Genomic DNA, 25,028 nt, shown 5'->3' on the forward strand with positions numbered 1-25,028 from the left:
GTAGGCGCAGTGCTAAGGGCTTTATCTCATTTGACCTTCATAACAGTACTGGGAAGCAGGTACTTACTATTATCATTCCTATTCTGCAAATGAGAAAACTGAGGCTTAACTGAATGGAGTAGCTTCTGCCCGATATCGTATCTGCCAGATATCACACAGCTAATGATGGGCAGAGACCACAGTCATAACAAGTAACAAGACTCTTGGCTTATTTTCCAAGCACTGTGTATCCCACCTCCTGGCCGCTAGTCCTGCCAGTCTGACTCCTCCATCTCCTGTCCTGCAATGAAGCACCTGGAAGGACCCAAATCTCAACTATAGGAAGGAATTAACAGGTCTCCAGGAGACCATGATGTTTGCCTTGGTGCCATCTTTAATGTGACCTGATGCATGGAATGCAAACCACAGGTCTTTGTCTCTACCTCTCTGAGGCCTGTCTTGTCTCTCAGAGACTGTGGTTGTCCTTCCCACCTGCTGTAAGAGACTGTGGGCTCCCAGGAGGCAGGGACTCAGGCACCAGCATTTCCACAACATAGCACCTAGAGCACGGGAATGGCTCAGTTAACGCTGGGGAATAAGGAAAGAGAGAGAAAGTGTCTTTGCTCACGCTTTTCATGATTCTCATATATGTTTCCATCCTGTTACCTCCCAGCTTTTATCCTCAGCACTAAAGAGGGCTTTTCATTGACTTTTCCCATGTAGTATATTCTGAATGAGTTCATAAATAAGAATTGCCAAGAAAACAGTTTTAGGGACGGCCATAGAGGTTCTGTCCTGTCTTTCAACCATAGGAGCTATTTGCCCTTAGGCAGTGGTCTCAGTCTTTCTCAGCACTAGTTTATTGATCTGTAAAAGAAGGGCACTGGCTAAACCAATGATCATTCCAACTATGTTCCCAGGTCGCAAGCGTTTTAGAGGTTACCATGTTGGGATGGGGGAAGGCACAAGAATGGGGTCCTAGATCCCTACCTTCCCTCTACCAAAGCAGCTCTGTTTTCTGTTTTACATGCTGGAGTTCTCCCCAAGATTCCATTTGAGAATAGACCTTTTAACTAAAAAGTTTGGAAACTTCTGAGCCAGTTGATTTCTCTCTTAAGGGCTAATGGAGCTTTGATCTACAATTCTGTGATCATATAGGTGTGTGCGCATGAATATGGATATATGTGAAGTCAGGGAATATTCCTGAGCTGAGAACTCATTTGTGTCCTCACATCACTGTATCTCTGCATAAGGGTCTTCACATTTTCCCATTTTAGTCACTTTAACCAATCAAACCTTAAATGTGTTGTCACCGTACATAATCCCTGACAACATGTGGGCTTATCTGATTCCTGCAAAGTCAATAAGATATTGTAGCTGTCTTTAAAGCAGCTAAAACACTATCTGTATTGAAAAGCAAACACTATTGTTAACTTAGTTTACACTAACCTAGTTTGCACTTTTGCATTTGAAACCAGGGAGGCAGGTACCTGTATGCTTGGATAATCCGCCAACACACAAACACACCTACTGCCCACACAGGTGTCCTTTGTTGCCAAACCATTGTCACAGCCAGTCAGGGCCTCACAGACCAACTTCTCTCAGTCTGGGGGTTTAGGATAAAATGCTGACACTTGGTGGCAGAAGATCGAGGGCCCCAGACTGGGCTGTTGATGCATGGGCAAAGAAGCACATTGTCTGGCCTGGTATTGGTTAGTCGCTCAAAGTTTCCCTTTCTGTTAACTGTGTTGTAACTGGCTGCAGTCAGAGGTGACACCTGGCCAGGACCAAAGAGCCAAAGGTCAATTCAAAATTCAGCCTTGTATATGTGGGGCCTGGAGTTCTTTTTTTTTTTTTTTTTTTTAATTTCTTTTCAGCATAACAGAATTCATTGTTTTTGCACCACCCCCAGTGCTCCATGCAATCTGTGCCCTCCTTAATACCCATCACCAGGCTCACCCAACCTCCCACCTCCTGCCCCCTCAAAACCCTCATATTGTTTTTCAGAGTCCATAGTCTCTCATGGTTCACCTCCCCCTCCAATTTCCCTCAACTCCCATTTCCTCTCCATCTCCCCATGTCCTCCATGTTATTTGTTATGCTCCACAAACAAGTGAAACAATATGATGCTGGACTCTGCTTGACTTATTTCACTCAGCATAATCTCTTCCAGTCCCATCCATGTTGATACCAAAGTTGGGTATTCATCCTTTCTGATGGAGGCATAATACTCCATAGTGTATATGGACCACATCTTCCTCATCCATTTGTCTGTTGAAGGGCATCTTGGGTCTTTCCACAGTTTGGCGACCGTGGCCATTGTTGCTATAAACATTGGGGTACAGATGGGGCCTGGAGTTCTTGACTGACTTGAAACCACCCACATCTTCCTTTTACATTGATCCAAACCTTCCTGTTCAGAGATGATCAAGCAAAGGCTACAGAAAACCCACTTTTTGATGAAATGCCAGCTTAAGGCTTTATAGGGTCCCAATACAGTGGGTATCTATTGAATGCTTGGTGAAAAATGAATGAAAGTCCAAATACAGGATAAATTTAAAATCTACTGGGAATAGGGAAAGGAATATTCTAGTGTCCTCATTCATGCTCTCATTCATCTGTGAGTACTTCATATTGCGAGGCACATATTACACGAAGGGATGAAACAGAATCACAGGTGTGCTCCCTGCTTTCAAGTTACTTAGGGTTAGTGAGAAAGGCCAGTTGTACCCAAATACTAGTAGAGCAGCTAATGAAAACACCTGACATTGGAGCTCAGGGAAGGCCCCCCCAGTGGAAGCAGTGAAGCCTGAGCGAGGATGTTTGGTCAGGTGAAAAGTATGGGGAATAACCCTCTGAGCAGAAAACGCGCTTGCTCTGATGTTCAGATTCAGAGGACAAAGGACAGTGACCCAGAGGAAGCACATGTTACACATCAGCCTGGATTCAAATCTCAGCTCTTCTACCTCTTAGCTGTGTGGCCACAGGCAAGCTTTAAACCTTTCTGGGCCTCAGTATCCTTCACAGCAAAATAAGGATTATTTATCTCCATCCTCTGACTGCGGCAAGGACTAACTATAGTAACATATGTTGGGTTCTTAAAATGATGCCTGGCACATAGTAAATACTCACCTAGAGCCCCGCAGCACATGGGGCTCCATGGTCCTTCCTCCCCTTATATGCTTTTCTGTTTTAAAAACAGGGACATGTAAGAAGTGAAGATGGAACACTTCTATTTGCACAGTACCCTGACCTCCCGCCTCAGTTGGTACTGAGGGTTCTGTCCTTTCTGTTTCTGAGCCGGCGGTAGCGAGGGGTTCCACGCTCTGAAAAGCATTTGCAGACACTGTCTTGCACATCTGGAATATCTGTTAGCTCAGCTTGGGAAGGACTATTCCAGATCAGCCAAGGTGTGCACGGTTTGCAAGAGCCAACCCTACAAACACTGAGTGCTCGAGATGAATGCAGCAGCGTCTCCCTTATGATGAAGAAGAGCCAGTGTGGCTTAGGAATTTTGTGTTGATATTCCTGGGCTTTCAGAGAGAGGCAGGAAAACTAGAACCGTAAATTACAGATCTGCACAAGTCTTCGACAATTTATTCCTTTTAAAAACATCGTACCGAATCTCCAACAAATTGAGACTCTCAAAAAAAAAAAATATATATATATATATGTCTTTTTTTGCAAATGGTAATGAGTCAGTGGCAGAGTTGGGATGAGACCCCAGGTTTCTGCTGCATTCATTGTTCTAAAACTTGACATAAAATAGCTCATTTTATCTTTACCTTGTGAAGTGCGTATTCATGTCCCCACCTACAGATAAGGAAACTGAGGTACAGAGAGGTGAAGTGACTTGCTCAGAATCACAGGGGAGGAAGGACCATGGAGCCCCATGTGCTGCGGGGCTCTAGGTGAGGTACAGAGAGGTGAAGTGACTTGCTCAGAATCACAGCTAGTAAGTGGGTGACTGAAAATTCAATCCAGGCAGTTTCAGAAGGAAAGGAGTTTGTCAGTTTTGCCAGTGGCCCAGTGGAGAACAAACCTAATCTTCAGAATTAGATCTGAGTTCAAATTCTAGCTTTAACTCCCTGACCTTGGAAAAGCTCCTTCAACAACTTGAACCTCTTTCTCTCAACTCACAAAGTGGGCATATAATCTCACCTTTCTTGGAGGGGCACAGAAACTCTCAGACGTCTCTAGATTATTCTAGACTGTGGGGTATGAGTGTGAAGAGAAACACACTAGGCCTTGCCCAATGGAATGCTGGGACCACCGAGCAAGGGAGGATCTTCTGGGATCTGGGATTTGGCTTTCGACCCACCTACTTCCTCTTTGCTTCCAGAGGCATCTGCAGTGTCAGCCCTGGTGATCATAAAGTAACCCATGTATTCTCAGTGTTATAAGAGAATGACTGGAGGGCAGCTGAGGGAGGAAAGGGTGAATGCAAGGGACAAAGGGAAGCTGCAGGGGGTCGCATCAGTGAAGAGAGACTCTGATGGGATTGCGGAGGCAGGAAGGAGCACCTCTGAGTCTCTTCCTTGGTCTCCATGTTTCTGCTCGATTCTTTCTCTTACACACACACAGACGCACACTGTGGAAACTGAGAGGCAGCAGTGGGGGTAATGAAGCATAAAGAACAAACAGTTGCTCCAAATCCCAGGCCCAGCTCTGCTGTTTAACTTCTCAGTGACCTCAAGCAGGTCGCATCCCCTCTCTGGGCCTATGCGCCCATTTATAAAATGAGGCACTGGGTGAGAGGAGCTCCTAGGGACTCTTCAGCACTAGCTCTCTTGGCCTTTTCAAACCAGGGCAAAGGCATGCTCTCCACAGGACCACTGGCATGTGGGTCCACTGTCTCCTTCCCAGACACCCTGCAGCCTCCAGAGGCCTCTCTAGCCGCTGACTGCCTTACTCCGTCAGCTCAGCTGCCGTTTAGGGAGGCTTGCATTCCTATCCCACACTGTGTGATTTTTTTCTCCAGCATTTTTTTTTTTTTTAATGGGTTCTAAGCCCAGTGTGGAGCCCAGCGTGGGGCTTGACCTCACGACCCCAAGATCGAGACCTGACCTGAGCTGAGTCGGACACTTAACCAACTGAGCCACACAGGCTCTCTCATTCTTTAGAACTTTAGTTCCGTGTTCCAGTCCAGCTGGAAGACAAGGCCTCGTTGCTCCCAGGACAGAAGTCAAGCTGTGTGATTCTTCTCATGTGAGAAGCTGCTCTAGGCTGGAGGACATGCTCGGTCCGCCCTAGAGGCACACGCTGTGAGAAGGTACTGAGGGCACAGAGGGGCGTCCACTGGAGGAGCAGCACGGAGGAGACAAGCAGCATAGGTATTTACAAGCACATGAAGGTTGCTTTGTGGAAGGGCAGCAGACATGTTCCGCAAGGCTTCTGAGAGAGCAGGTGGTACCACAAATGCAGAGATGGTAGCATGGGGCAGCCTGGGCCCTCCTCGAGCAAGACTAGAAACCTCAGACTCCTTTGAGAAGAGAAAGGGCTGCTCAAGGCAGTGAGTTCCCCATCACTGGGTATAATTCAAGCAGGAACCAAATGGATGGGCTTCCGCTGGGAGGTGCAGAAGAGATTCTTGTTCTTTATTGGAAGTGGATTAAAAGCCCCCTTAGGTCCATCTTTCTCTACTCATGTGCATATTCATAACTCCGTTCACATTCTTACTACCTCTGCTGCTCTCAGCATTTTGCAGTTAAGGATTTTGCCTGTAAGTGCATGTGATGTGTGGGTACACATATTATTTACTTCCTGAGGGGTTATTTCCCTCATTCATCCATTTAGTGATTTTTTATTTTATTTTTTAAAGATTTCATTTATTTGACAGAAAGAGATCATAAGCAGGCAGAGAGAGAGGAGGAAGCAGGCTCCCTGCTGAGCACACAGCCCAACGCGGGGCTCGATCCCAAGACCCTGAGATCATGACCTGAGCCGAAGGCAGAAGCTTTTTTAAAAAATTAATTAATTAATTAATTAATTAATTTTTCATGAACGTATAATGTATTTTTATCCCCAGGGGTACAGATCTGTGAATTGCCAGGTTTGCACATTTCACAGCACTCATCATAGCACATACCCTCCCCAATGTCCATATCCCCACCACCCTCTCCCATCCCCCATCCCCCCAGCAACCCTCAGTCTGTTTTTTGAGATTGAGTCTTTTATGGTTTGTCTCCCTCCCAATCCCATCTTCTTTCATTTTTTCTTTTCCAACCCCCCCAACCCCCACACATTGCATCTCCACTTCCTCATATCAGGGAGATCATATGATAGTTGTCTTTCTCTGATTGACTTATTTCAAAGGCAGAAGTTTTAACCAACTGAGCCACCCAGGCGCCCCACACTTAATGATTTTTTTTAAAGACCACCTGGTACATGTAATTCCCTCTACCACGCCCTAGGAATTCATCAGTGAATAAGACAGACCGGTTTCTTCCTCTAGGAGCTTAAAGACAAACAGGGAGGAAGACATTATATAACGGTGAGGCAGCTGTGGATGGGATTTAGTTTGGGAGAGGGTCTCAAAGATAGTAGCGTGTCCCCAGATGTTAAATGTCTTTTCTTTTTCCACTAATGATAATGATGATGATGGTATGATGATTATTATGGTGGCAATTACTAATATTTATTGAGTGCTTATTTGGGCCAAATATTTATTATACACCCTTTATAACATACTGTCTTGCTTAATACCAATAAGGAGGTAGATAATATCACATTATTCCCTCTTTTACAGATGAGGCAATAAAAGTTCAGAGTGAGTAGGTAACTTGACTAATGTCACACAGCTAATAGATATAAAGCCAGAATATAAACCCAGGTCTGTTTGAACTTCAACTACCCTTTCCAACCGCAGTACCACCTGCCTAACCAGAGGCTATGGAAATCAGGCATGCCAGGTGTGGCCTGGAGACAGTGGGAAGAGAGCAGCCGAAGACAGTGGGCAAGGGTGACTGTACAGAAGGTGGAGACATTTCTCAGCAGAGGAGAGAAGGAGACTGAAGAACTGCTTCTTCTCAGGACGGACAGGGCAGAGGGCAGCAGCACAGAGCTGGGGGATTGGGTTTACTACTCTCTGGACCAAACCTTCCAACTCTTAACTCTTTACGGTAGTTATTATACAGCCGCATGGTGGAAATGGCTAACTGTTCTGATCCCCAAATACCCTAGTGAGACCTGGAGTGACCTGATCTCAATGTCTCTCCCTCAGCTTCCTTATCCCTTGAAATTATAATGAAATTCCATCAGTGTATAACTAAAAAGGTATCCAATAGGAGTTGAGAGCCTAAGTTTAAGTTCCAGGCCTACTGCAGGCGAGGTTTAAACTCAAGCCTTCCTGGGGTGCCTGGGTGGCTCAGTGGGTTAAAGCCTCTGCCTTCAGCTCGGGTCGTGAGCCTAGGGTCCTGGGATCGAGCCCCATGTCGGGCTCTCTGCTCCATGGGGAGCCTGCTTCCTCCTCTCTCTCTGCCTGCCTCTCTGCCTACTTGTGATTTCTCTCTCTCTGTCAAATAAATAAAATCTTAAAAAAAAAAAAGATATTAGATTTAAACTCAAGCCTTCCTGCCAAGAACCACCCCCCTCAGTCCCCCAAACCCTCACTCCTTCCTCCACTTCCCCACACTCAGCGGTCACAAGGCACATCCTAGGCATGAGGCCTTTGGAGTCCCATGGTCCTGGAGGGGAAGCCCAGCTCCGTCACTCTATCAACGTGGCAACTTTGGAAAATTCACTAATCTTTCTGAACCTGTTTCTTCATCTGAAAAGTGGGGATAATATTATCAAGGGCTGTGGTAGGGTTTAATAGATAGGCATTTAAGTATTTTAAGTATTCCTGGAATGTAGCAATGATTAAGTGAATTGTAGTTGTTACTGCCATTGTAATTATTGACACGTTATCCATGAGGGCTTTAAGGAATTCTTGGTCAGTGGCTCCCAGAGGTTTGGCATCAGATTAGGCTGATAGCCCTATTTTTATGCCCACACTACTAGGTTTTTGTCAGATTCCTGAGAGCCCAACTATATTGACGAGGTGCTTGCCTTCCTCCTCTGCAGCTCAGATTATTGCTCTGAGCCTTGGTTCCCACATCTGTAAAATGGGGGTGATGAATTCTACCTTGCTGACTTCACTGGAGTATTGTGATTCTCAAAAGCCAGTGCTGTGATTCTTGAGAAAATGCACATAAACTATAACAGTTGTGAAAATGGGAGATTGCTGTTACTTTTACTGTTATTAATCCCCAAGGAGGTACCAAATGGTCCATACTGAAAAAGAATCAACACCTTCAGTGTTTCTCAAACTGGGGTCTGCTGGACCCTTTGTAAGTTCTCAGAGGTCTGCTAATTCTCTACAAGCATTTTAAAATGTGCTTTTTTGTTTCAGTAAAACTCTAATCATCAGTATTAATAATCTGGTCATTTGTTTCGGGATGTGATTACTCATTTTTATAATTCCAGTGACATGATTAGCTCAATGTTTCCCAAACTGACTCTGCAGATGCATTGTCCGGGGGTGGGGGGGAGACAATGTTTTGAGAAACATTTGTTTTGAGAAACACTCTGTTTTGAGAAACACTAGTTTGGTCTAAGATATGCTATTGATGTATCACAAAGATAAGAGCTATAATTCTGGAGGGCCCTGACTGGTAGATGTCTGCTTTGATCACAATGTCAGAGTCAGGAATGAACACGGATTTGGGGTTTGGAGGAGGATGGCTAGCTAGATTGGATAGCCTGGCCCTCTGGTGGGTTCCAGGGCCTAGGTGCTTCTTTAAGAAATAATGGTATTTGGGGGCGCCTGGCTGGCTCAGTGGGTTAAGCCTCTGCCTTCGGCTCAGGTCATGATCTCAGAGTCCTAGGATGGAGCCCCGCATGGGGCTCTCTGCTCGGCAGGGAGCCCGCTTCCCTCTCTCTCTGCCTGACTCTCTGCCTACTTGTGATGTCTCTCTCTCTCTCTCTCAAATAAATAAACAAAATCTTAAAAAAAAAAAAAAAGAAATAATGGTATGGGGTGCCTGGGTGGCTCAGTTAGTGGAGCATCCGGCTCTTGATTTTTGCTGGGGTTATGGTCTTGGGGTTGTGAGATCGAGCCCTGCACTGGGCTCTGTGCTGGGCATGGAACCCGCTTGGGATTCTCTCTCTCCTTCTGACTGTCTTCCCCGCATCTCCCACCACCACTCATGCTCTCTCTCTCTCTTTAAAAATAAAAAAAGAAAGAATGGTAGAGTTCTCCAATTTCTGCAAGGTTCAAGTACATTGTATGGACTTACCAGTACTCTAGAAATATAAATATACATCTATCCTATTGTATATAAGATAGGGATACATGAACAAGCATATATATGTACGTGTGTGTGTATATACATGTACCCCCAGAATACGTGATGTACAGATGGGTAGATTCAGTCTATGCGGTAAGAATTCCCCCACTTATGCAGACCAGTGTTTAACCTTCAAAACAGGGTGACATCCAGCAACATCTTTGATTTTCCCCATGACAGTATAATCATGCAGATCACTGTCATTCCCAGTTGACAGATAAGGAAACTGAGGCCTGGGGAGTTGCCCAGGATCACAGAGCTAGCTAAGGTGGTGTCTGGACAAAAAGAGTGGGTGGGGGGCAGGGAAGGTTCATGGTTGTTTTTACTCCCTGTCCCTAAAGCTCTCCTCTCGGACCCACAGTCTCCTTCCCTCCTCTCTTTCAGCAGTCCCCCGAAGCTGGCTATCTGAATTCTCCAAAGTGAGCATTTAGAAAAATGCTGTTGGCTACTTCGGAGCTCGTGCACTCCATTTCTCTTGTGCAGAGAGAACTGTGAAATAAAAGTGTAGCTCCCTCCTTTTGTTAAACCTTTCAAAAGCTTCCTTGGTTTCTAACTCTGTAATTATACCCTAATCACAAACACTCTGAAGGAGGGGGTCAGTTCCATGCAGCAGCAGGCTAATTATGTGGCGGAATTTCTAAAAATTATCATCTTATAAATTGCGTTATTTCTCTGAAGGGGGAAGAAAAACACACACCACATACTCGCCTATGTTTCGAACTGAATTAATTAGTAATTTGAAGCCTAATTATCAACTAATCTATTGGAACATGCAAGTCTTTTGTATTTGGATGGTATATGCAATTTGCATCCTATTAGCTGGCAGTTGTAAGGATTTGAGAGCTCATTAGGTCAGAAGAAGAAGAATGCAGATCAGAAGGATACAGAAGCCCAAGGGGCTGACTCGGTGATGCAGTGACCAAAGGGTCACTTGGCAACAGATAGAGGCTGGCAATTTAATTATCTGGGGTCTTTTGGTGGATCCAAGGCCACTGATATGTAATTTCTATCTTACCCTAGAGAGGTGATTATGCATGCCCTCGCTGTTGTTCCGTGTATTCTCCAGCAGCAGGGTGCTCACACAGTCTGTTCGGAGAGGCGTGCTGGAGCCCTGCATATGGCGTTGGATGCTGCCTGCTCACCTTGGTGCTAGGCCTAGCTCCATCCCTGACTTGCTGCATGCCCAGGCCACACCACCTTGCTGGTTTTATTTCTCTACAAGCAAAGGAGACTTAGATGATATTGATTTCTGAAGTCCCTTCCAGCACTAGGGAGCTGGGACTTGAGGGATGTTGAACCTGCTTTATTACAAAGTCAAAAATCTGTCTGTGCAATTTTTTTTTTTTTTTTTTTAGGGTGAGGCTCTTTTTCCCTAAAAGTCTCTGGAGAGCTACCCACCATTTAAAAGGCAAATACCTTTGAGAAATGTAACATATTTAGCTATTAACATCTGGGTCTAAATTAACCTATTTCAATGAGCCCTTCTCATTTCTGGTCCTGAGTCTGAAATATTGGGACAGTCAAGGCAATAAAGTTTTGAAGGGAAATGTTTAGGTAGGGACTTGTTTAAGAATGGAGATGGGGCAGGGACGCCTGGGTGGCTCAGTGGGTTAAAGCCTCTGCCTTCGGCTCAGGTCATGATCTCAGGGTCCTGGGATCGAGTCCCGCGTCGGGCTCTCTGCTCGGCAGGGAGCCTGCTTCCTCCTCTCTCTCTCTCTGCCTGCCTCTCTGCCTACTTGTGATCTGTCTGTCAAATAAATAAATAAAATCTTTTAAAAAAAAAAAAAAGAATGGAGATGGGGTCAGAAAGAGCAATAGGAATTAAGGATTAGACAGGATGTTTGGTCCCTTGTTTCGATCTTACATTTTGACTTTTACATACAGCCAGACCTAGTAGACTATTGTTTTACTAATGACCTTTGTTCCAAAAATAAGTAGAAAATAGCAATTTTTAATTCCATTAATTATTAATGTTACTCATAAAAATAATCAGCATCAAATAACATGCCTAAAACTAACATGATATACTTTGTTATAAATAGACATTTAAAAATTACATTTTCATGCAAACAAAATTATAAAGACAAGCCAGGATAACAAGCACACTTTGTAGAAAAAGCTACCAGATGGGGAAAACCGCTAACTGCCCAAACTGTCACGCTGGAAGAATGTGTTATTGATTAAAATATTTTAATCAATATAAAAACTTATTGATTTGTTGGGAGATATAACCACTTTGGAAAGTAATTTTGCATTTCTTCAAGATGTTAAACACAGAGTGAGCCTATAACCCACCAATTCCATTCCTAGGTTTGTACTCAAGGGAAAGGTATGTACCTAAATGTTCAGAGCAGCTTACTTATAATAGGTAAAAAGCAAAAAGCACCCAAATGTTCATCAACCAATGAATGGATAAACAAAATGCAGTATAGCCATAGAAGAGAATATTATTTGGCAATGAAAAAGGAGTAAAGTACCATGCATGCTACAGTATGGAGGAACTCTGAAAACATGATGCTAAGTGAAAGAAGCCAGTCACAAAGGCGTACAGATTGCATGATTCTGCCTACACGCAGTGTCAAGAATAGGCAAATACTCACAAAGTAGATCGCTAGTTGCCTAGGGCTGGGGACAGGAGTTTAGAGAGCAATGGGGAATGAGTGCTGCTGGGTATGGGGTTTCTTTTTTGGGATGACGAAAAAATTCTAAAGTTAGATTGTGGGGACGGTTTCATAATTCTGTGACTATATTCAAAAGCAATGGATTGGACACTTTATGTGGATGAACAGTATGGTATGTGAATTACATCACCATGAGGAACTTTAAAAAATGTAAACAGTGGGACTAACGGCAAGATAAAATTACATTTAGCTTTGGATAAAATTCTGGAAGAATCAAACTTCATGATAAAAAAGGTAGATGGTCAAAACATGACCCAGGAAAAATAGAATTGCCAGGAATTATGGCCACAAAAGAAGACTCCTAATGGCACATGTTATTAGGTGAAATTTAATATGAATAAAAATTATTTGATGGCTCAAATCTTCACAACATTGAAAATGATTGTGTCCAATAAAAAGAGCTAGAATACATTAAAATGAAAACAAAATTTTTTAAGAAGATAGGGTTAATTTATACCACATAGAAAGTGAGTAAAAACTAAATCAACATAATATTGTTCATGTTGTATAATTGCTTTCTGGTTAAAGAGCTGTCAATACCAGTATAATTGTGATTCCAGTGTTTGTACTTAGAAACAGTAAAACAGTGACTGGTGTCAAAATAGAGGGGTGGAAACACCTTGTATATCTTCAAAAATGGGCAGTTTTGTCCTTACTATCAAGGGGCAGAGCTGATTCAACCTGCCCTTGTGATGACCCCCTCTTCTAAGGAAGATGAGAGGGTCTCTTCTAAGGAAGATGAGAGGGTCACCACAGTTGCCATGGTCTGACAAATGGGGATGTGGAGGGGAGCAGGCAAGCTTAGTATTGCAGCTCTGAGTTGCCCCTCCCACCCAGGCAGTTCTCATTAGCTGGGGGCCACAAAAGCAAGGTAGGGCCTGTATGTGCAGCGGTGCATAGGCTGAACAGCCATGCATGGTACTCACCAGATTTGCAAGGATGTAGTGGTAGCCGATGCCGTTCTTCTCCAGCTTTATGATCTACAAAACACAATGGGAAGGGATTCATCAATCAGATTTGCAATTAAAGCTACAATGGCAATGATAGTAGCAACCAACAGCGAGTGCTTACAGTGTATCCTGTTCTATCCTAAGTATTCCAAGTACAGTATTGGTGGCATTATGGATACCCTCATTTTATGATGAGGAGGAGAGATTAAATGGCATGGAGAGATTAAATAAGCTCCCTAAGGTTACCCAGCTATTAAGTGGCAGATGCAGGATTTGAAATTAGTTTTGTCTGATATTACATGTAGAGGAGTGTTACCATAACCCCCCCTGCCCCCCGCACAATTCAGATGAAATGCTTATTTCACTTCTTCATCCATAAAGCCTTTCCCAGGATGGAGATTCTTTCCTTGTGTGAATCTGAAGCTGTGTTGAATTCACTGCCATTGTCATGACATTACCTGCTGCTTGGATGGATGGATGGATGGATGGATGGATGGATGGATGTGAGTAGATGGTCAGATGGGTAGGTTCTTGACCTTCAACTCCTTGCATAAACCATATTCAGATCCAGTTCCTTCTTTCCCTGAATATTGTGACCTCTTCCCTAAACTAGTTGGATACCCAGGAATTAACTGACCACTCAACCTGGAAGTTGGAAGGGCATGTCAGGATCAGATGGTCCAGTCTTCCACTGTACAGATGGGAAGTACATTCCCCTAGAGAGGGGAAATGATTTGCCCAGATCTTGCAGCAGTGCCAAGACAGGAACCTGACTGTTGTGAGTCTTTATATGTAAGCCAATTATGATTAATCAGTAAGAGCCAGGGTCCCCCAAAACTACTCCATCCTCATTGTGCAGACTTTTGTAATCAATGTGGGCAGGAAAAATATTTGTGGGATGAATTATCCAGGGGTTTGCTCAGGCAGCCAGACACGCCACCCAAGGAACAGCTAAGAGCATAGCCCTATCTCAGCCTGCAAGTTAACTTGATCTATTTCTTCATTTTTTAATCATGAAATTGGGGTTAGTACATTCTGCTCACTGCCTCTCCTGCACTCTTACAAGAAGGCATAAAACATATGAGAAGCACTTGGGCTTCTTGTCTAACTGAATAAATTTTCAAGGTTATTAAAACCCACATTTAGACATCTACTTAATTGGATGTATGTGCATAGCAGCTCACATATTTTTTTAATGTAGGGAATAATTAAATGCAAGCACACACAATGCATGTTCTGAAGCAGTGGTTAGATTGTGAAATTCCAGGCCACGGAGCTCAAATACTATTGGGATGATAGTTTTATTAATAATTCTTCATTACTTTTCCATCTTCTTGTCAAATGGTTTGCTGCCCTTTCAATAATAAGACACCTTTACCAAAAACCTATCCAGCTTCTAATAAACACAAAATAGCAGCAAATAAGAGATCTTTCAAAACCTGCCACATTTAGGCAATGGATAAGAATAGTCTCTGCAAGATAAAATTACAGATTGAAACGTAAGAAACATGACAATTGGTGACTTTGGGTTGATAAAAATTAGCAGTTGCATATGGTTCAACATAATGCCAACCTTTCCACCCATTCTTTTCACCAACCCATGGCCCTCTCTTCCCTCCTCTCACAAACATCAATTAAGTGCTTATTCTGTACCAAGCACTAAGCTCCGGAGAGAGTGGGAACGGAGGCATAAATGGTCCTTGCCTCCCTGGGGTCCCACTTTACTGCAGTGAGACCCACACTAGATGGAGAGGTGAATGCCCCTGGGTTACAAACTGAAAGGGTGTTATAAAGGCACTGTACAAGTTCACCTGGAGCCCCGTAGCTTTGCTCACCCTATTACTTCAAAGCTCATTTCCACTGGACTGCCTTAATTCATAATCTTTGCGTCTGGAATGTCCTTTCCCATTCTCTCTGATTATTCATAACCTTTATGGCTGAGCTCAAATCCCAGCTACTCTGTAAAACCTTCTCTGATTCATTAATGCAGCCAGCAGATACTTACTGAACAAGGATGATATGCTGAGCACTGTGCTGTGTGCTGGGGACAGCCTGTGGCCCTGTGAGGCAGGGTCCTTGTGCCCTCCCTAAACTGAACTGATGTTTTAGTAGGGAGACAGATGGTAAATATATAAACAGATAAATGAGCCAGATTTCAGGCAAGTGGGAATCACTGTGAAGGCATTAAAGCAGGGTGATAGCCTAATCCTGGTCTCTCTCATCTCTAACTCATTCTGAACTTAATGACTGTACTATATAATTTGCTGTCTAATATATTGACAAAACATTATATTCTAATAAACCTATTCCTTGCTCACAAACCTTTACTGACTCCACTGTCTATGGAATAAACCCCAAACTCTTTAGAGCAGTTTCCAAGAATAGCCTCAATCATGTGACTGTCATTGTCTCCCAATGGACACGTAGCATCTTCCACCTGCCTTGCTAGGTCAGAACCCCAGCCCTCACATGCCCTCTGGGCTGCCCTACATGCCCCTCTTTCCAGCTTAATGGCTCTTATCCATCCAATGACTACCTGTACATATTCAGACCTATCTCATATTTGGTATCTTTCCTAGAGCCTTCATTGATTCTCTCTTCTTTCCAGGCACTCAGAAAATAGTTATTGAATACCTACAAGGTACCCAGCACTGTTCAAGGCACTGTGGATACCACAAAGAAGAACATAAACCAAAAATCCTTGTCCTCATAATGCCAGTGTTCTGACTGGGGGACTGGAGACAGAGATAGGCAATTCCATACCTGGAATTGAGAATCACTGTCTTCCTCCTTAGGTCAGGCAGGACGTTTGTATTAGACTGAAAAGATCCCAATTCAAGTGTTCAGTTGTTTAAAATGATGTCAAGATGTCAGACTCTAAACCACTAGATGTAAATTTGAGACCCATCACTGTTACCAACTAGTTGTCTGAATTGAAGGCAAATCAGCCAATGGGACCATCAGTTATCCCACCTGTAAATTGTGAATGCAGGTGGTAAATCAAGTGATCTGTAAGATCCATTCAGCTCTTTGGCCTTGCTTTTCAGAACAGAAGAATCCAACAGTTAAAAGAGTTAATACACTACCATCTAAAATGCCCATACAAACAAGTCACTTACTTACAAAACATAAGTTTGTCTTTTGGCAGAGAAGGTGGCTAGAGACAGCAGAGACTGAAAAGTTACATTTTGGGGAAGGTTGGGCTCCGCAGCCAGACTAAGATGACTTTGACTTCCTGCTTTTCTTACATGCTAGCTGTGAATTCCCAGGCAAGTATAGTCCCTTAATTCTTCATTTATAAATTAGGGGAAGTGATAGAAGTGTTTTTTTAGAGTAGACGTGAAGATGAGGTAGCGTGATGCATGGGAAGGACTCGGCATGGTGTCTGGTACGTGGCAGGTGCTCAGAAAATGGTAGCACTGGCCATCGTCTTTATTACAGAACAACAAAGGACAAATCATCAGTCTGTTAAGAATATCTAATTATCATTCAGTACTTTTTCCAACTGCTATCTCATCCAGTCTTTTTCTCAGCTCGTAGAATAGGAGCCATCAGTTCTATTTTATAGATGAGGACACTTATGCCCAAAGAAGGAAGTGACTCAAGAAGGTAGTACTAGGTGGTGCTAGAAAAAGCAGAACTGGGCAAAGGCTTATTATATTGATCACTTTCCATGGGGCAGGTTCTGTTCAAAGTGCTTTACATGAATAGATTCTTCTAACTCTCACAGGAGCCCTCTGAAGAAAGCTGTATTATTACTATGCCCATTTTACAGATCAGGAATCTGAGACATAGAAAGATGAAAAACCTGGTTATGGAGGTAGTAAAGACTAGAGCTGGGGTTTAACTTGCAGCTACTCTGGCTGCAGGGTCTCTGTGTTTAACCATTACCTGATACTGCCTTGTTTAACTTGCATTCAAATCCCTTGAGTCCAGCCCAGAGAATGCCCATCTCATGGAAACAATTTTTGCTGGTTTCTCACTCTCTCTCTCTTTTTTTTAAGACTTTATTTATTTATTTGACACAGAGAGAGAGAGAGAGATCACAAGTAGGCAGAGAAGCAGGCAGAGAGAAAGGGGGAAGGAGGCTCCCTGCTGAGTGGAGAGCCCGATGCGGGGCTTGATCCCAGGACCCTGAGATCATGACCTGAGCCAAAGGCAGAGGCTTAACCCACTGAGCTACCCAGGCGCCCCTGGATTCTCTTTCCAAGAGGGGAGACCAGATCCATACTTAGTGGAGTAGAAAACATACATAATGCCTTAAATAATTCTCGATTTTCAGAATCTCCCTTGTTCTGATGCTGGCGAGATTCTGTTAGTGGCAAGATTCCTGATGGGGATCCCAGGGTCTTGAAAGGCCATCAACAAGCTTTGTCACATTGTCAAGTACCTAAAACTACCATCTGTAATTATACAGCCCTGTTAGAGAATGATCACCAAATCTACTTTCTTGCTAGTTCACCTGGATACACAAGTGTAAGCTTGTCAAAAAGACAAGAGATCAAGAAAGGCCTGTTGCTTGTGTAGTGGGTACATACTCTCATTCTGAGAACGGGAAGAACCATGGCTTAGAGTCCTGGCTAAAACTATTGGGGTCACAGTGCCCTTTCACAGAATGTACAATCGGTGGATTTCTCAGACACATGAGTGGTGCCTGCTGCATCCCTGCACTCAAATCTGGGCAGTGGGCCGGATGGATGAGATGGCGACTGTCAGACCATGAGTGACAGAACCCAGAGCTGAACCTAGGAATCTGACTCTAGCAGTCTGTGTTCCCCATGTGACAGTGCTTCACAGACTCTAAAATGCAGTGCAATCTGCTTTTTCACCATAGAGGGATCTGAGAACCATGGGAAGCTCTAGGTCCAGTCTCCCATTGTTTGTGCTATTTTATAAAAATTCAGAACTAAAATGTATAAATTACAGAAGGTGGGGAAGAAGTCACCTTCCGGTATCATCAAGTGCTCTCTCTGTGGGCAAAAGGCTGTCCAGCTTGCTCTTGAACCACTCCCCTCACCCAGTCTGAGCCTTTGCTGCACGCACTACCTGGCCCAAGATGGCGTTGAGGCGTTCTGATTCACAGTCCACCACCACAAGCCGCTCCTTTTTCTTTTCCAGGTCCTGAAAGAGCATCCGGTACCCCTCCTCTGTGGTGGTCAAAATGTTGACTGCTGTCACCTGCCAGTTCTTCTCGGCAGCTGTGTCCAGGACTTTCTGCAGGACGGACAGACCTGGAAATCGGTAAGTTGGAGAAGTGGCCGTCAGGATCCACAGGTACCACCCGCCTCCACTCGGCACCCACTTCCCTGATCACACCACACTGGCTCCTCCACCAACCTCAGCTCAGCTTTTTCCCACCGTGTAAGTCAGAGCTCACTCACTGAAGGCAGGCAGTGAGTCTCTTCTGTCCTTCTGTTTCTAGAACTTTGCAGACAGTAGTGTTAGTGATTAAAAATATAATCAAAGGCTCAAATCCTGATGCTACAATATATTGGTTAAATGACCTTGTACAGACTACTTAACTTCTTCAAACTTCAGTTTCTTTAATGGTAAAATGGTGGCATTATTAATGCCTACGTTGTCGTGTCGTGAGGATTAAATAAGAATGTCTGATACATGGCAAGGGTTTTATAAATATTATGGGGCATTTGGTAGCTACTTATTAAATGTGCCAAACTGACACCTAAGTAGACACCTAGTAACTGTCAAATTCATGAATGTTCAGGACCCGATACTTTGCCTTGTACATAGGAGGTATTCAATCACTGTGGATTGAATTAAATGATTCTCTTCTGATTCATAGTTAAATGATAGAGGACCCCATTACTCAATGCAGCTTTGTTTCATCTTTGAGACATAAATGGTGTCTCGGTTTCCTCCTGCTGCAGTAACAAATCACCGCAAACTCACTGGTCTAAACCAACACATGTATCATCTTATACTGCCACAGGTCAGTTTGAAATGAATCTCCTTGAACTAAAATCAGTGTGTCGATGGGGCTGTGTTGCTCCCGGGAGGTTCTAGGGGAGATTTTCTTGCCTTTTTACCTTCTAGAGACTGCTCGCATTTCTTGGTTTATGGCCCCTTCCGCCTTCAAAACCAGCAGTAACCGGTTAAGTCTTTCACATATCTCCTTCTGACACTGACTCTTCTGCCTCCACCTTCCACATTTAAGAATGCTTGTGATTACATTGGGTCCAAATAAGTAATCCAAGTTAATCTCTCCAAGGTCAGTGGATTAGCAATGTATATTCTATATGTAACTTTAATCCCTCTTGCCATGGAATATAACACATTTACAGGTCCCCAAAGAGACATCTGTTGGGGGAAGATGGAGGTCATTTTTCTGCCTACTTCAGGTGTGGCTTCACTCGTGCATTATTAATCAGTCTTTTGTACATATATCATTTGTCTCCTTGTAACCCTGCTCATCCCTCCCACAATGAACAGTATGATGCCTGTCCTCAAGAATCTCCTCTAGATGGATGCTGTTATGCCTTTTTTTTCTTTTTTAAAAAATTATTTAGATTCAGTTAGCCAATATATAGTACATCATTAGTTTTTGATGTGTGTAATGATTAATTAGTCAGGCATAACACCACTTCTCATCACATCACATACCATCCTTAATGCCAATCACCTGTTTACACCACCCCCTTACCCACCTCCTTTTCTGCAACCCTCAGTCTATTTCCTGGAGTCAAGAGTCTCTCATAGTTTGTCTCCCACTCTGATTTCTTCCCCTTCAGTTTTCCCTCCCTTCCCCTAAGATCCTCTGTGCTATTACTTTTATTCCACATATGAGTGAAACCGTATGATAATTGCTTTTCTCTGACTGACTTATTTCACTTAGTATAATACCCTCCAGTTCCATCTATGTTGATGTTAATGGTAGGTATTCATCCTTTCTGATGGCCAAGTCATATTCTGTTGTATATGTGGAACCCCATCTTCTTTATCCATCATTCCTCTGTTGAAGGGCATCTTGGCTCCTTCCACAGTTTGGCTGTTCTGGACACTGCCGCTATGAACATTGGGGTGCAGGTAAAGACCCAGTAGTGCAATTGTTGGGTTGTAGGATAGTTCTATTAGTTCTATTTTTAATTCCTTAAGGAACCTCCATACTGTTTTCCAGAGTGGCTGTACCAGCTTACATTCCCATGAATGAAAGGGTTTCCCTTTCTCCACTTCTTTACCAACACTTGCTGTTCCCTGTCTTGTTAATTTTAGCCATTCTGACTGGTGTGAGGTGGTATCTCATTGTGGTATTGATTTGTATTTCCCTGATGCCAAGTAATGTGGAGCATTTTTATCATGTGTCTGTTGGCCATTACATGTCTTCTTTGAAGAAGTGTGCCTTCTTACCTTTGTTTCTTTGCCAGTGCAAGCTATTTGGTGTGGCGTATGCCTCACATTGACTGAAAGTTTACTATGTGTCTGGCACTATTCCACTAGCTTTCTTGTTTTCAATTTACTTAATGCTATGAAGTACATAACATTATTATCCCCACTGCACCACAGATACGAAAATTGAGGCTCTGAGAGATTTAGTCATTGGCCCAAGGTCACGTAGCTAGCAAACGGCAGAGCTCTGAGCTCAGATTTCTGAGACAGAGTCCTTTAAGAGCATGGGTGTTTCTGCCAACCCCAGAGGTGATTCTCCATAATCAAAGTTACATTTTTTTTTTTCTGGATTCCGGGAAGTAGGTTTGACACTTCCAGGCCACAAGCTTTAGCATGCTGTAAAGCTGTCCTGAAAAAGCCCTTCTATGGGTATAATCCTCACAGTGCCTGCTGTTTGAGAGGGAGATCCTCAAAGTAAGGAGGGGGATTGAAGAAAGCAGAGGGTTTCTGGTCTCTCCTGCTGGTTCCTCCTCATTGAGTAATGGCATTTCACACTGCGCCCAAAAATTGATCTCACAAGCTTCCTCCTACTCGAAAGTCTTCTAGGCCTTCCTGCAAGTGAAACCTTCCTTTCATTCAGGGCAAAACCCTTCTGCCTCAGTTTCCAGACTTTGCATAATCCATTTATTTATTTATACTAATAATGACTAAGTTCTGATGACTATTTAGTATTCAAGGGAAAGGTAGGAGCATACAGTACAACCACCACAGGCATTGGAAAAAAGAGGATAGTTGCCATTTCAGGATTAGGGGGTTGAAAAAGCAGTGTTTGAGCAGGATGCAAAAGAAAGGAAGGATTCACATATATAGATTTGGGAAAGCAAGTGCATTCCGGAAAAGAGAAACAGCATGAGGAAAGATGCAGAGAAGAAAAAAAATCAAAGGAAACATTAGGAAAATGTGATGTAAAATTCGAAATGTAAGTGGAAGCACAATTAGAAGGGCCTGGGAGAGGTGATGGTGATGGTGATGATGATAGCTAACATACGTGAGCACTTAATGTACCATGCACTGACAGGAACTTTCTAGTCACCTCGTTTAATCCTCACAGAAACCTCAGGAGGCAGAAATTAGGTTTATGTTATTACAGAGATGAGGTAATGAAGGCATAGAAAATCTTAGCCTCAACATAAATGGTCAGACTGAGGCAGAAAGATCTTGCCCTAAGACAAACAGCTGGAAAGGAGAAGACATAGAATTTAGATCCAGGTGCATCTGACTCTAGAGTCTGTGCTCCTGACAACTACACTGTGAGCCATGAGCCATTCAAAGGAGGCCTTTGGGCTTTGAGTCTGGACTTGGGAGCCATGGAAGCTTGGTGAACTGCAGAGTGACATGGTGTGTTAAGAGGATTACTCTCTCAAAGGATGTGCTTCCACACTGTGAGTTGGAGATTAGCCACCGAGAAATCAGACCATAGAAACAGAGTATTTCTGGATCACTCCCCCCATGCTTTTCAGTGAAGCAGGGAGGCATCGTTCTCCTTCCTGCTGGCAATTTTCTCTCCATCTCTCAACAGTCTCCCTCCCCTAACCCTTGGCTTACCCCGGTCGGCATCATAAATGTAGACAAATTTCTGCCACTTGTAATGGTCGATGATGCTGATAAGAGCATCCTGCAGCTCAGGGCGCAGCTGAAGGACAAACTGATTGGAGGTGTCAACGGGAAAGCTTGGTGTAATGAAGCAGACATGGAGGGCCCCACAGAAGGAGGTCAGCATGTTGACAGTTCTCCGTTCATAAAACCCAAAGATGGCGTAGACTCCTTTGGAGAACTGGGAACAGACTAGAGGAGGAGAAGAGAAGGATTAATAGAAGATGCTGCAAGGAAACTGGCAGATGGCTCCAAAACGAACCCATCCACTAGTTCATCCACCCCTACTCATCGTCCTTCCATCCATCCATCATCTGGCCATCTGCCCATCCAACCACCATAGCCTTCCATCCTTCCAGCTTAGCAGTCTAATCCAGCTGTCCATCCATTTCACCTATCTGTGCATCCCACTCACCCATCCATCTGTCTGATCTAATGTTTAGGGGGTGCCAATTCCGTGCCAGATGTTATCAAGCTTACCAATTATAAAAATACACAAACCATTTTTATATGTTCTCTTACTTTATCTGTGCACGACCTTCTTTTTTTTTTTAATAGTTTTTTTAAAGATTTTATTTATTTATTTGACAGACAGAGATCACAAGTAGGCAAAGAGGCAGGCAGAGATGCCAGGACACCAGGATCATGTCCCAAGCCGAAGGCAGAGGCTTTTACCCACTGACCCACCCAGGCACCCTCCGTGCACGATCTTCTTAATGTAGAAGAGTGATGAGTGAGTCTTTTTTTTAAAATAAAGATTTTATTTATTTACCTGACAGAGAGATCACAAGTACGCAGAGAGAGGGGGGAAAGCAGGCTCCCCGCTGAGCAGAGAGCCTGATGCGGGGCTCAATCCCAGGACCCTGAGATCATGACCTGAGCCAGAGGCAGAGGCTTAACCCACTGAGCCACCCAGGTGCCCTGAGTGAGTCATTTTTTAAAGGGAGAAACTAAGGCTCAAGAAATTAATGACCATGTCTATGATGGCACAGCTAAGGCATATCTGAATGGGTAGACATCTGAACCCCAATCCAGTCATCTTTCCATGACACTGCCCATCAATTTAAAGTGAAGCATTAAAAGTTGTTACAGGAAGAAGGAGGTCTGCCAGCTTGCTGCTGACAAATGATTAGAAAATAAGTGTTGATTTTCTCAGTCTACCCTTAGCTTTCAGTGTACATTTCTCTGCCGATGTTCACCTAGTGTTTATACATCCCACAAGCTGATCGTTCAGGCCCCCCAGGGTATCAGACATAATAATAGTTCAGCTGTGTAAATATCCCCAAGGGAGCCATTTTGTAAGATCCCAGTGTAGTTACCAATCCTGGGTTATGGTTTATTACATGCTGGTTAGAATATAATATTAAAAAACCAAAGTCATAGGGCCAAACCCCAGGTCAGTGAGCTACTAAATTAATCTTTTATATGTGATACAGGATGAGGGTTCATTGTCATTGCCCCAGTGAAGTAGGTGACCAACCCTACAGCCATATCCAAAGCCTGAAATTACCCTGCTCATAAGGATGGTAAGATGAGTCTTTTTCATCACAGTAACAGTATTTTCAGGTGCTTTTCAGTCCTTTCACATATATTAGACTATTCAGTTCTCATCACAGCCCTGTGACTTTGGTATTACCGGTTTTTTTTTGTTGTTGTTGTCGTTGTTTTTTGTTTTTTATTTTTTTGAGTTGAAGAAAGCTAGTACTCTTAGATCCTCTGTTCTGTTAGGCACATCACCTGCTTCCATGACCCTGTGTTACCGTGTATGGGGGGGGGTGTCTCAAATTACCCTGTATAAGCATCACCCAAATGTGTCACATGAAACATTAGTCCCGCAAAATGCTCCTTAAAAAAGAAAAGACCTCTTTGGCCAAGCAGATCTGGGAAATGGTGTATTCCTCGTCGCATCTTGGAGTTTCATACCACACACTGGTTACATAAAAGGTTATGAGGAATCCCGTTCAACTTTAACCCAGATTTTGTCAAGTCTGTACATCCCCAGGATCCTTTGTTGGTGAATACTTTTAACATGTTATTGAAGATTCTCTGGGCCATGCTGCACTAAAGAATGCAACTAAGTGCCAGTACCCAGTTGTCTGTTGTGAGTCTCAGTTCCCATTCAGTTCCTAGAGCTAATGGGCTTAAAAATCCATCTCTTAAAGACTGCAGCTGAACTGTACAAGTCATCTGCTTGATTCCCACTGAAACCAGCAAACTGTCTACAGGAAACTGGGCTGGTTCATGAACACATATTTGCATACCTGCATGACCTCTCTAGATCCCCAGTCCACTGACTGATGACTTTTTGAGACCAGAACCTCGTGAAATGACTGCTCTTAATCCACTCCATACCCCCTCCTGGTACCGGAAGGTGGTTCTCACAGACTCTCGGCTTATGGCATATGGTTTTCACCTGTGGAATCCCTTCTCCACCCTGAAGCAAGAGGGATCTTTTTAATTAACAAAAGCAAAACCAAAATAAGACAAACAAAACACGATCTCCCTTCCTTGTGCAAAAGCTCTGCAAAGTTTTGAGATTTCTCACAGCACGTAGGAAGCATCTGACCATAATTCAGAGCCCAAATACCCAGCCCCTTGGACCCATCCCACCTCACACTCCTCTCCTTGCTCTCTGCTCTGGCCACACAGGCTTTGGTAGCTAGCTGTTCTCCAGGGCTCTGAGCTCTTGGTAGCTAGCTGTTCTCCAGGGCTCTGAGCTCTTGGTAACTAGCTGTTCTCCAGGGCTCTGAGCTCTCGGTAGCTAGCTGTTCTCTGGGGCTCTGAGCTCGCTCTGCCCTGAGACTCCGTGACAGCTGCTCCCTTCCTCCGCCTGCAGGCTCTTCCCTTACCTGTCTGCAAAGATCACTCCTTTTTTCTTTTCTTTTTTCCTTTTTTAAAATTTGAATTCTATTAGCCAACACATAGGACATCATTACTTTCAGATGCAGAGTTCAATAATTCATCGGTTGCGTATAATACCTAGTGTTCATTGCATCACTCCTTTTCTGCTGTTGTATCTCAGCTCAAATTTTATTCCCTTGAAGGGCCTTCCTTCATCACCCCTTCTCACGAGTGACTCCACCCTCCCCATA

General features: G+C 43.7%; 1 protein-coding gene across 3 annotated transcripts in view; it reads right to left on the bottom strand.

Moving 5' to 3' along the window:
• GRIA1 (glutamate ionotropic receptor AMPA type subunit 1) overlaps window positions 1-25,028 on the bottom strand; it is a 306,086-nt gene that overhangs the window by 132,548 nt on the left and 148,510 nt on the right. For all 3 annotated transcript variants that reach the window (XM_082725138.1, XM_082725137.1, XM_082725136.1), the window contains exons 3-5: window positions 21,889-22,128; window positions 17,986-18,170; window positions 12,916-12,969 (exon numbers count right to left, since the gene is read on the bottom strand). In XM_082725138.1, the coding sequence (XP_082581264.1) occupies window positions 12,916-12,969; window positions 17,986-18,170; window positions 21,889-22,128 (479 nt within the window). The remainder of the gene's footprint in view (window positions 1-12,915; window positions 12,970-17,985; window positions 18,171-21,888; window positions 22,129-25,028) is intronic.

This window comes from Mustela nivalis (genome assembly GCF_964662115.1).
Source record: "Mustela nivalis genome assembly, chromosome: 3".
NCBI lineage: Eukaryota > Metazoa > Chordata > Mammalia > Carnivora > Mustelidae > Mustela > Mustela nivalis.